This window comes from Aplosporella prunicola, assembly GCF_010093885.1.
Source record: "Aplosporella prunicola CBS 121167 unplaced genomic scaffold K452scaffold_57, whole genome shotgun sequence".
Taxonomy (NCBI): domain Eukaryota; kingdom Fungi; phylum Ascomycota; class Dothideomycetes; order Botryosphaeriales; family Aplosporellaceae; genus Aplosporella; species Aplosporella prunicola.
Window position 1 is genome coordinate 1 of NW_022983585.1, and position 11382 is coordinate 11382.

General features: G+C 49.9%; 4 protein-coding genes across 4 annotated transcripts; 3 read left to right on the forward strand and 1 right to left on the reverse strand.

Moving 5' to 3' along the window:
- Window positions 1–86: 86 nt before the first annotated feature.
- K452DRAFT_313388 (uncharacterized protein) lies at window positions 87–3092 on the forward strand (the record flags this gene model as incomplete). Its single annotated transcript, XM_033543658.1, has 1 exon — window positions 87–3092. The coding sequence occupies one exon, from the start codon at window positions 87–89 to the stop codon at window positions 3090–3092; it is 3006 nt and encodes a 1001-aa protein (XP_033391901.1).
- Window positions 3093–4764: 1672 nt separating this feature from the next.
- On the forward strand, window positions 4765–6744 carry K452DRAFT_292589 (uncharacterized protein). Its single transcript, XM_033541403.1, has one exon. It carries the CDS (start codon window positions 4838–4840, stop codon window positions 6536–6538), a length of 1701 nt encoding a protein of 566 aa, XP_033391902.1. The 5' UTR covers window positions 4765–4837; the 3' UTR covers window positions 6539–6744.
- A 1475-nt stretch (window positions 6745–8219) lies between these two features.
- K452DRAFT_313390 (uncharacterized protein) lies at window positions 8220–9144 on the forward strand (the record flags this gene model as incomplete). The annotated part of the gene is made up of 3 exons (XM_033543659.1): window positions 8220–8411; window positions 8434–8962; window positions 9011–9144. 3 exons carry the CDS (start codon window positions 8220–8222, stop codon window positions 9142–9144), a joined length of 855 nt encoding a protein of 284 aa, XP_033391903.1.
- A 444-nt stretch (window positions 9145–9588) lies between these two features.
- K452DRAFT_205563 (uncharacterized protein) lies at window positions 9589–10484 on the reverse strand (the record flags this gene model as incomplete). Its single annotated transcript, XM_033536102.1, has 2 exons — window positions 9589–10127; window positions 10202–10484. Coding segments are annotated over 2 exons (822 nt in total), but the record flags the coding sequence as incomplete, so codon positions are not given.
- Window positions 10485–11382: the final 898 nt, after the last annotated feature.

The following is an 11382-nucleotide window of genomic DNA, read 5'->3' on the forward strand; positions in this document are numbered from 1 at the left end:
CTGAGAATGGCGCAAATGGAAAATCAAACGACAACAATCTTAGCAATGATACCTGCACAGAAGGCCTGTTCTCAGTGGCCGGCCTCATGTGTTCACCGACCTTCTACACGCAAGACGTCCACGTTGAAGTCAATGCCACGACTGGTGAGATACTCAAGTCAGACTTTAGCTCCAACACGGACAGTCGCATGCCGGTGGACATGAACATCCCGGCGACGGGTATTTGGCTCTATTTAAACAACCCTTACGACAAACAGCTTCAACTGCAGATATCTTCTTACCCAGAATTTTTCAACACCTCCAAAGTCCCTCTGGGAGAAGCAGGAGGATCTCTAGAGAGCTCATTAAGTGGTGCTTCTTTGATCTCTGCAGAACTGCCGTCGGACTACTTTTTCACAACCCTGGCCAATGGAAACAGTGTCTCAATGAGTGAAAAGTACCTAGCAAACGCCACCTCTTTTGGAAAGGATGTCGAGACACTTGCAAATGAGATGTTCACGCAGGTTGTGAGCATTTTCGCACGGAAAAGTGTCGAGTCACAACAGATTAAGGGAATCGCAGTTACCACCGACTCCAGGATGTTCTTGCGGGGAGCTGCAGTGCGCATCTTACAAGCTCTATTGGCAGCTGTTGGCATTGCCAGTATCCTATTAGCCACGGTCCTTCGGCCCACTTCAGGATTACGGCTTGACCCTGGCCCGATTGCAGCTACCGCCGTAGTACTGGCCGCTTCCAGTCCCCACACTGAAAGAGCATTTTCACCATATTCAACATCTTCAATCAAAACCGCTAGTGGTGGGCTCTCCCACTACAGATGGAAGTTTGTCTCTCATAATTGCCAGACACGCGAATCTGGGTACGATATATCAGTTGTTTGCCTAGAAAGCCTTCCGGAAGCAATCGTTGAAAGTCAAACCGTCTCAGATAACCCTAAAGGCTGGCGGCCTTTTGCACTTCGAACTTGGGCGAAAAGCCTACTAGTAATCGCCTTCTGCGCTGTAATAACTGTACTAGCTGTGCTTCAAGTTCTTTCGAAACAGAGAGACGGCCTCTGGAGCGCTGGTGGGAGCAGCGAGCTAGCCACTGCTTTTGTTCCTACCATTGTACTTGTTCTTCTAAGCTATTGCTGGTCTGGAATTGATGGCGCAGTCAATTCTCTTACGCCATATAAGAGCCTTTGGAAGTCAACGAAGAAAGACCCGCTTAAGCTCAGCCTCCAAGAGATTCCAAATATTTTGGTTCCATTCGCCGCTCCAATCTACAAGCTCGGATTTGCTGTAGCGGCTTGTTCTTTAACCATGTCTTTGTTTCCTGTCATTAAAGTAATAGCTGCCGGGCTATATACTACAGACCTTGCTGAGATTGGGCGCCCCACCAACATTACTATCGATACGAGTATTATGGAAAACCCACTTGGAAAATACGATGCCGATGTTATAGCTGCGCGTGCAGTGCAATACGCAGAGTGGGCCGTCACCCCTACCACCAATATGACAAAACGACAAGGAATTCTGGAGAACATAGTTTTCAGCAACTTCACCGGGATAGACTGGCAAAGTATCGGCAATAATAGTGCTGAATACAGCATTAATGCAACCGTACCCGCTATAGCGGTCGACGTGGAATGTACCGCGATACCATCCAACGCTTTTGCGATTTACGCAAGGCTGACTGACACCGGATATTACTTTTCGTTTGATTGCGCTACAGAAGCGTGTGCCAAAATATCTCATCGAGCAGGCACGTTTGGATCGGGTTCTTCATCGCCAAATATGTATGAGGGTAAATGCGTTATTGACAGTAATTGGAATTACCAGGTCATCTTGGCAAATTTCACGTCCATCCAGGACCCTATCAGGAACAACACGCCGATTTCAACAAGCTCAATTCCAGGAACGCTACTTACCCCGGGTTCGCTTAATGTGTCCCTTCCGACAATAAATGCTGCATCTTGCAGACGATTGATACAGGCCATTGAAGTTAACACAACCTTTACCCGATCCACCATCCATGGGTTAGATGGGACAATGAAAATCCTTCCATGGAGCCCTTCCAGCTATGATCCGGATTCCATAATAGTCCGAAATGAACTCAACACCTCCGATCCCCCTGATTGGTTTACACCGGACCATTTTTATCACCGAGGATATGGTCTAGAACAGTACCAGCCTGGATCTCTCGAGGGGGTTACCGTCTGGCCCGCTGGCGGCAGCACCAACTTTTTTGAGCTGATTGCTACATATGCCAAATATTATCTCAACGACCTATCGGCACTTAGTGACCCAGATGGGCTTTCCAAGGCGACAAAGGAAATGTACACGGCATACACTACACAAATGCTGAGTGAGGTGCGCCCGTATGCACTGAAAGCAGCCAACTCTACAGCATCGAAGACTATCAAAGGCACAGCAATCCACCAACAAGCGATTTTCTATCAGGACCTACGCACTACTATTATCCTCGAAATTCTGCTTTTCGTGGTTTTGATTTGTCTGCTGTGGGTCGTATTCCGCTTCCCGAGCGCGTCTATTCTACCTATGGAACCAGACTCTATCGCAGCACGGTTTTCATTTCTTGCCGGGAGTACGCTTGTCAGCCATCTTCGAAAGGAAGGCATTGCATCAGTGAGAGGTACAACAATATGGAAAGACAATCCCGGCCTTGGATGGTGGCAAGTGGATAAATCCGCTACTGATGGTCGCGGGAACGAGTCGCAGTGGAGGTGGGGAATTGATGTGGGCAGCGGAAGGGTTTGTCAGAATTGGAACGACCGCCCACAAAGCCATGTGGGATCCGCGGCAGGCAACGAGGACAGCGACGACACTGGAAGCTACGAACGGCATGAACAAGTGCGGGCTGATGGGCCTGTTGAGCAAGATGATCCAGAGGGCGAAGAAATGAACCAGTTTTCGTCGTTCTGGGAAGAGGAATACGGAGCCGACAGGGTTAGCTTGCGGAGTCTTGCTGACGGTGGGCGTTTATCTTCGAGGCGGAGTAGTAGCAGTGGCGCAGGTGAGGAGATTGTCGGTGAAAGGTCAGGCTCTCCGGTATCATTGCTTTCGGATAAAACGGGTTTGGAGGACCGGAGATGATTACAAGTGCGTTGGAATTGTGGATTGTTAGAAGGTTGGTGACGGGAATATTCACTGGAAATGTGCTTATGAAAGCAAGATTAAACTGTATTCTTCATAGTAGAATGGCCTTGGCAGGCCATGAAGTATTCGATAATCAGTCTACGACATTCAAGCCCTTATTTAAGTACCATTTGGGCGACTAAAAGTCATTTTTATGCAACATAAGAGTACACCGAGACAACCCGTACGACGTCGTTCCTGCAGGTAGTTCTTATGATGTTCCGCTAGGATCGTAAAGGTGTGCGTCGATCAGTCCGGGGAAAAGTGAACGTTTAGACTGCTGCAATTGTTCTGTCAGTAAGAGTAATAGATCTAAAGCAGGAGCTTATCGCTGCATACACTACGACCCATAACCGTCCTTGGGCCATGTGTCATCGTTTAGCTGCATGATGTCTGAAAGATTTGAGGAAAGCGGCTGATTGCGGCGAAATGCAATGAAATGTGTGGTTGAATTTGATGCCTTCGAAGCGGGACAGGATTGTGATGAGAGTTGAGCACCTGCAGTATGCTTATGAGTGTTTCTTGCTAATTATATCAGCCCCAAAGTTCTTGTGGCGCTGATCAGCCGAGCTTTCTTCGAGGCTGAATACACCAATCACCTCACTGAGCGGCCGATGGTACTCTTCTGTGTTGTGCAGTCTCTAGGAAACAACGGAAGCAATGCGGCTACATCCAACCTATTGTAGGCTTTGTTCCTGTTGATAAGAGAAGCATCTGGTCCCAAGTGTCTCAGCCGCGTCGGCCATCTCATCTTAGAGATGAAAAGCTGAGCGTATGTCGTGACAGATTCAGCTAACTCGTGGTATGATGAGAGTCTGGATGCAGGCTTGGATTCAGCCTTGAGCCCAGATGGAGCCTGACATATTTACAAGTTTCGATTGGCACGGCGAAGTCCAGCCCAGCGCCCGACCGGTGAAGTCGGCTGCATGCCAATGTCGACTCATGAGAGGTTGCCGGTGATTGCGACGGAGACTGAGATGGGTAAGAATCTTGTGATGGTATCGACAAGTACTTTAGGAGATATTAACCAGAAAGTGGGAGTGGTGAGTGTCGTGGGAGAGGAGTGTGTGGGGGCACACGTGACACAATAATCACGTGTGAGTTCTTGGCACGCCGCGCGCTTTGCACCGCGTCGACTCCGCGTCGTCCTCCATCTCAGTGCGCGTCATCGCAACTCCACCGCTGCATCTCTTGCCTATCGCTCCATTTGCTGCTTCTATCAGTGCATCCTTCGCGCAACGTTCGACGTCCTCTGCAGTGTCCTGGTCCCCCATCCCGCTTGGAACTACCCTCGGCCGTCCTTCGCAGTGCTCGGGTCCTCGACTTGCTTGGGGACGACCGTCAGCTTCCGCTGCAACGGTTGGCCCTCAGGTCGCTATTGGGAACTAGCCTCGGAGCTCTTCCGCAGTGGTCTAGGTCCTCGAGTTGGCGTTGGGAACGGTCCTCAGTCCGTCGGCTCGAGCGCAGTGTCGAATCGGCAGGCCACGACATTGGAGTCAGGGCTGCTCCCGAAGTCCTGCTCGGAAAGCCCGGGTGGGAGGGTTTCTACGCCGATCGGTGTAGGGATTGTCATTTGCTTGATTTGTTTGTGCTGGTAATCACCTCTTGGCTGACCTCAATTTAGGTTACGCAACCTTGTCTGTCCTTCTCTTGCTCACCGAGACGCTTCTCCACCTCGCTGAATCCATCGATCGATTGAAAGCATGGCCGGGTCTGGTACACTGAATGACGTTGTTACCGAAAGGGTGTTGGCGGAATGGAGAGACCCAAAGACTTCTGAGGTCTGCACACTTGGATCTGTGTCGCATGTCAACAAGCAGGATACTATGTTCACACTTAAAGTCAGCTTGGATGCGGAGCAGGCCTTCGTTCGGTTCTCTTTGGTGGTCTCCGTCAAAGTTGCTCGTAGGCCTCGCGACAGGGAGCTGCTGTATGTACTTCCACTGCAATCATTCGCTCCGGAAGGTCTTGCGCATGAAGTCCTTAGTGTTTCGACCATCACCGCTCCAGTCATAGCCTCCGCGATCAAAGAAGTCGGTATCTGCGACTCGGACAGTATTATTCGTCTTTGCTTCAAGCTCAAGGAGCCCGGATATCTTTTGATGCCTACAACTACAGCCAAGACCATCGTTCCGAGCACCGCAACGTCCGGCGATCTCATCGAGGGCCTGAGGACTCTCTCGGAGGCCCGCGAATTTGCCGTCTATGTGAAATCAAGTGGGTATGCGCGACAAGGCTTGAAGACAGTTTGTGAGCGGTTGCCATCCCTGAGGCAGTTTCCAGTAGATTTCACTGGTCTGTATGGGAGAAGAGACGCGGTAATAATCAACTGGGATGCCTTTCGACTGAATAAGCCTCGTGCACATGTACAGTCGGATGGTTCTCAAGCCCATTCTCCACCACCTTACGAGCCGAAAGACACAGTGCTTGTCCCACGAACTCCCGATGACGCTCATCCACCACTTCGCAATTCGCCAGACAACAACATCTCCGCACATGTATCTGAGACGTCCGTGGAAGGCGCTGCTGAAACTGAAGCCGATCACGATGCGATGGATCGCTCCGACTTTGAAGCTCACCAGCCTGACGCTACTGAAAATGGGCAAGGCGAAGTTTTGCAAACGGGGGAATCGCAAGTGGATGCCCCGTTAAGTCCCTCAGCGGAAACACAACACGACCTCCGCTCCCGGAAACGCAAACATGAGCTCGTCTTCAACAGCCCTGGTGAAGGTCCTTCCACGCGCCGGGCTGTCACCATCCATTTCGAGGAAGCTGGACAGGAAGAACATCCTCAGCAATACACACCCGACGCCGACATACCCGTCTCGGACCTCAGTCCCGCCCGCGCTTCCCCGCCAGCCAGCAACCAGCGCAATGCCCCTTTCGCACTCGATGCCTTCGCCCAGCACCTCTCTCCACACAGCCCAGCCTCTTCCAACGCAAGCGAAAGCCCCAACCTAACGCGCACGCGCCTTTCGTTCGAACTCACCGAGTGGACCGCCCACGCCCTCGCCTTCAACCGCAACGTCTACAAGCACACGCGCCTGACGCCGCACCTGCACGCCATGGGGCGCGCCGCGCGCGAAGCCGATGCCGCGGGCTTCTACGCCGCGCTAGCACGGTGCGCTGCGCGCTTCTCGTATGATCCGCTCGATGATTGCGGCGATGAGGATGCTGACGCGGTAACTGATATCGAGGACTTACTGAGTTGGGTGATGGAGCTTGATCGCTTTGCGGCGGTTTTGATGATGCCGGAGTTTGTGGAGTTGGGGAGGTGTGCGAGGGAGGCGAGGGAGGGTGAGGGTGATGGCGAGGGATTCTTCTCTGCGGAGTATTGGCGCCAGAAGGCGGTTTGTGTGGGGTACGCTTTGAGGATGTATGGGGATAAAGAGATGGGATGGTGAGACATATCAAGGACGGTGGCTGGTCGCATGATCTTTTTACTTCTGATTCGCTACTCGTATTTGGGCTGACAGCATTGATATGCATGTTCCGTATGTGCGTCAAGCGCCTATGCGATGTGATCATCTGCACATGCGCTTGTGCGACAAATGACGTGCCGCCGGCGGAGTCATTGAAGATGCTGTGGTCGCGCTCCTCATTCTACTGCATTACCTGTTTTCATCGAGGAACACTTCTTGAAAGCAAAAAGACATATCGACACGCCTATCAACTGTCGCTGCGCCTACAGCCAAAGACACCTTTGCTCAACTCTTATACTAGGAAACTAAGATGAGAAAACTATCACCCTTAAGTAAGAGAAGGAAAAAAGCATTCGGTTAGTCGGTTGCTTGTGGGTTTCTAGGCCTTCATGACGCAAAGGTAGGAGAAATATCTGTGGACGTGGACGGCATTCACTGGACTCTGCCCCGCCCCCGCCTGCTCGCCTTACTGTCTGCCTTGCTGCCGAACAGCTCCGGACCAGTCTTGCGTGGACACGTCGAATGAGTTCATTGGAGGTCCGCACGATAACTCTGAAACAACTGTTTCTCGGTTGCGGTAGAGCGCTGTGAACGGCGAACCATCTCATTACCTCCTCATCGCTTGGGCGAAGAAGTCTAAGGTGCGCAGGGTCCCATGCCGCGCCATAGGAACAGCCAACAATCCCAAAATACACAAAGGTATAACGTATCGAAATCTGGAAGAGATATCATCATGTGCTGCAGATATCCGTAGGAACATGGGAAATTCCCTAAGACTGTCATGGGCAGATAGCCGCTGGTACGATGGCCTTCCAGCCGATACAGGGTTATAGAGACACGCAAGAACTCGCCAAAACGGGCGTGCAAGTTGACGTTCTGGTCAGCGTCCGAGAAGGATAGTCTGCTCCGAAGAGCCTCATCAGCAATCGTACCACACCCTCGAGTTGGCACCAGTCGTGTTCCTTGCTCTCCTCGGCCATTCCCGTTACGCTATCGGGTATGGCTCCACTTTTGGCTTCCAGCTGACTTTTGTTTGGTTCTACGGAGTGTGACTGCTCTCCTAGCCCAGGGGCAAGCTGCCTTGAAAATCATTGCAATATGATTGATTACAACTAGCTGAAACTCGAGGGGGATCGCACCGAGGTGGGGCTAAGCTACTCCACGGCACCACCACTCCGCCCTTCGCGCTACTGATTTACGCCCTTCATCGCGCCCAGATCTGTTTCTACACCTATTTCTTTCTTCGCTTGTACTACTCTCTACCGCAGTGCCTCTCATCAAATTCTGCTTGCTACATCCATTGCCTCAAACCCCGCTTGGGGTCAGCGCTCTTGTTATCGCTGCTTCCCCTCACCCAGTCGCAGACTTGGTGGGGTATGACGTGGGACTTTTCACGCGCCCGCATTGCACTACCCAGCTTTGTTTGGTAAGTACTACACCCTAGCGATGCTGATTTACTACCCACCTTCAAGTTTGCTTCCCATCTAAGGTCGGTGTCGCCCGAATGAAGCTCACATATAGACGATTCATCACATTTGCTTACTATCTAGAGCAGATTTCAAAGCCACCAAGTAGCCCCACTGGTTTAAATCACCGATTCTGTCAACAAATATTCCATTTCTTTCATAAGGAAGCCTCTATTTCACCGTAGAGCTCGTATCGGATGAACAATGCAACCATCGCCCCGAGCGGGCCAAGTACCACTTTTATTGTCGGCCCGCCCAACAATTATCGTGTACCGTCTCCCTATGAGACGCACCAAGATGACCACACCTCGTCTCTAAGGAAGAATAGGCCATGTATCAGAGAAGCGTTGCGCTGTGTACTGGGGTGTACTTTCTCTACCCGACTAAAGGTATGGGCTTTCATGGTACAAGTCCATTGGTCAATTTACTAACCCATACAAGCACGAGAATTTCCTTAGAGATATCGAGATTGAGCTTCCCAAAAAACCCTACGAGAGCAATGGAATAATATACCAAAAACCCATGAAGATGCTCACGCGCGCCAAATTCGACTACTGCCTTGAAGGCGAGGAAGCGTTTCTTTTCATCAGCGCCCGTGTGCTACGTGGCTTGGAGTTTCCCGACAACTTCATTACGTATTTCGATCACCCAAAAAACCCTCCTGTCGACATATGCAATGGAGATGGTACCAAAGTGATGATCTTCGGCACATTTGAGGCACAGTGGTGGGGAAATGACGCGGAGCGGGCCGAAAAGAAAATCTTTATCAATGAAGCAGTGGCGATAAAGTCCCGCTTCTACATCATTTCTGAGGCTGCGGTCTTTGATGTCACTGTGTGCGCCAAAACCATATGGAACAATAAATTGAACGCACGTAATTCAGGGTTCTTCGCGACAGGGCAAGGAGGTAAACGTAAATCATTGCCTTATGCACCTGAAGGTGAGCGGGTCAACTTCCTAATCTAGTTAATAAACTGACTTTCAACAGGTGACCAGAAGCAGAGAAATGCTCAACTGAAGAAAGAGCGCGAGGAGCATCGCCAATTTCAAATCCAGTACGAGAAGCAGATGAGAGATAAAAGGCAAAAGGAGAAGGAAAGCAGCCGAAGGGCCACGCACTAATCGAAGGCTGTTATAGGCCTCGGCAAGTGAATTACAGTCTAGGTGCAGCTGGTCTGAATGCTCTGCCGATGGTTTACAGCTCGATTCCGCAGTTGTCATTAGTTTCTTGCACACTTTTCTGTTTTATTAGTCCATAAGCCTCCTCCGCCTTGAGAATTCTATTAGATACCATTTTACGCTTAAAAGCTCCCCTTTCTACTTTACATTATCAATCACTCATACTTGCATGCATTAGCAGTATTAGACTTGGTCATAGTGTTGTTTCGATGAATCGCAAGATAACACTTTGTATGGAAAGCAGTGTAACTGATTCGACATGGCTTTTTTATTGCCTAGCCATCACGATTTTTTTGCGACTATACTTTCCTTGTTTCCCTGTCAAGCTGGCGTACACTTCTCGTCGGTGGCTCCTGTCTGAATAAAGACTACCTGAACAGCGGAAAATGCTGCTGAAACTGAGAAGACCTCAGCGCGGCTCGCAGAGGTCAACACGGCCATCAAAAAGGAAAGGACAACATTGAAAACCGCGATAAGCCCTATCCGGACTTTCAGCGACTTCGCAACATAGAGTATACCAATAGACAGGACGGGCAATGCCGACGCGAGCACGCCGGCCACTAGAAACGTCCATCGCAAGACATTGTCGTCCTCGAATCTTTTCAACTTCACCCTAGTCGAGGGTTTCCGCCCTTGGTTCAAGTCAACCAGCTTTTGTATCAAGTTCTCCGTTACCATTTTCGAGAAGTAATCTTCATTGTGTCGCGGCAGCAAAGCTAGAAGGTCTATGCCATGGTCGTCTTCGCGTTGTTTTTGATGATCCGTCTTGTCGTCGGGCAAATCTTGTCCCCATAGTGTTGCGTCATCGCCAAGCAAATATCCTTCTTGCATGTCGCGACTTTTGAGGTATTGTTGTATGTATCGAAGATCAGACTTACGAGGGGGTTCTACGGAAACTATCTTGATCTGCTGAAGCAGGGCTTCATCTAGGAGCGTTTAGTGCTACCATACCATGGCTTATAATAGTGGATTGGGTCGAATTATTGCTTTCCAAACTTACTGTATTTTTTAAGCTTCCGACGGATTTTTTTCACAAGCCGCCATTGGTCATCACTGCCTCCTTCATGACTATTTGGGTGGCTGAGAAAGAACCAGTTTCTGGTATAGGCGGACCTTCTACTATCCGCTTTGGCATCTTCAACTTGGAGAGTGCGCAGTTGTCTTTCCAACGAGGCTAGTTCGGCTTGCATGTATAATAGGTTCTGTGCGTTAAGGAATCCAAATCGTTTAAATATGGCCGCTTCCGGCATCAAACCCATTTGGACAGCAAGCCTCGGGTAGCCTGGAGGGGGAATGGGATCATTGTTCTCGGACTGTGAGATGCCCGATAATATGTTTGTTGGGTTTTGTGTTGCTGTAGCGGCCTGAAGTGGTGGGTTGGCTTGTATAGATGGCAGAATAATACCATGGGATTGGGGTCCAGTACCGAAACCAGGAGGGCATTGGAGGGTTGGGATAGAATTTATATTGTTTTCTGGGGAATTTGAGTCTTCATTGCTTGGATACTGAGAGGAATTGGTTCGTGCAATGTTATGAGTCGTCGGATGCGTTTCTGTGTTCGAAGATGGATTGGACGTCGAGGTTTCATTTGCGGTATCGAATGACGAAACACTTGATGAAGCTGGTGATGCATTTGAGTGCATAGGCGTCGGCGAGCTCGATGGCATAGGCGAAGTCGTCGGATGAGCTTCTGTTATGAAAGAGCTTGAAGAGGTGGCATCATTTCGATGCAAAGGAAGGAGAGGATATTGGTTGTCCGGCATAGTATTACAATTTGGTGGATTGAGAGATACCCAGCTTTGATTTGAAAGTTGGCAAGTAAATCAGGACTTAATTGGACCATTTAAAGAGATCCAGACGAGCCTCATCCTCTCAGGACGCCAGATCTTCATGCTACCTCATGCATCAAGATTATATGCATGTCAGAGACCTTATAGAGTAATGGCGCAATTTTCAGCGCTTTCTCAATTGAATGATACAGCATCCCACCTCGCTAACGCTTGCTACTTCGTTACTCGTTTGAGCCTAAAGAGGCAGGTCTTTGTGCCCTGGACATGCGGTAGTTTGGCAATGCATTTAAGCGATGAAAACCGAGGGATTCTTCACAGCTCGGTCTGGCAAGTTCCATTCCTCTTTTTTCCAGTTTTCTAGTTAAATTGTAAAGCAGCACTTGAAAAAAAA

Excerpts from the sequence above, each read along its gene's own strand:
- K452DRAFT_292589 (XM_033541403.1), top strand. The coding sequence starts at position 4,838 with ATGGCCGGGTCTGGTACACTGAATGACGTTGTTACCGAAAGGGTGTTG.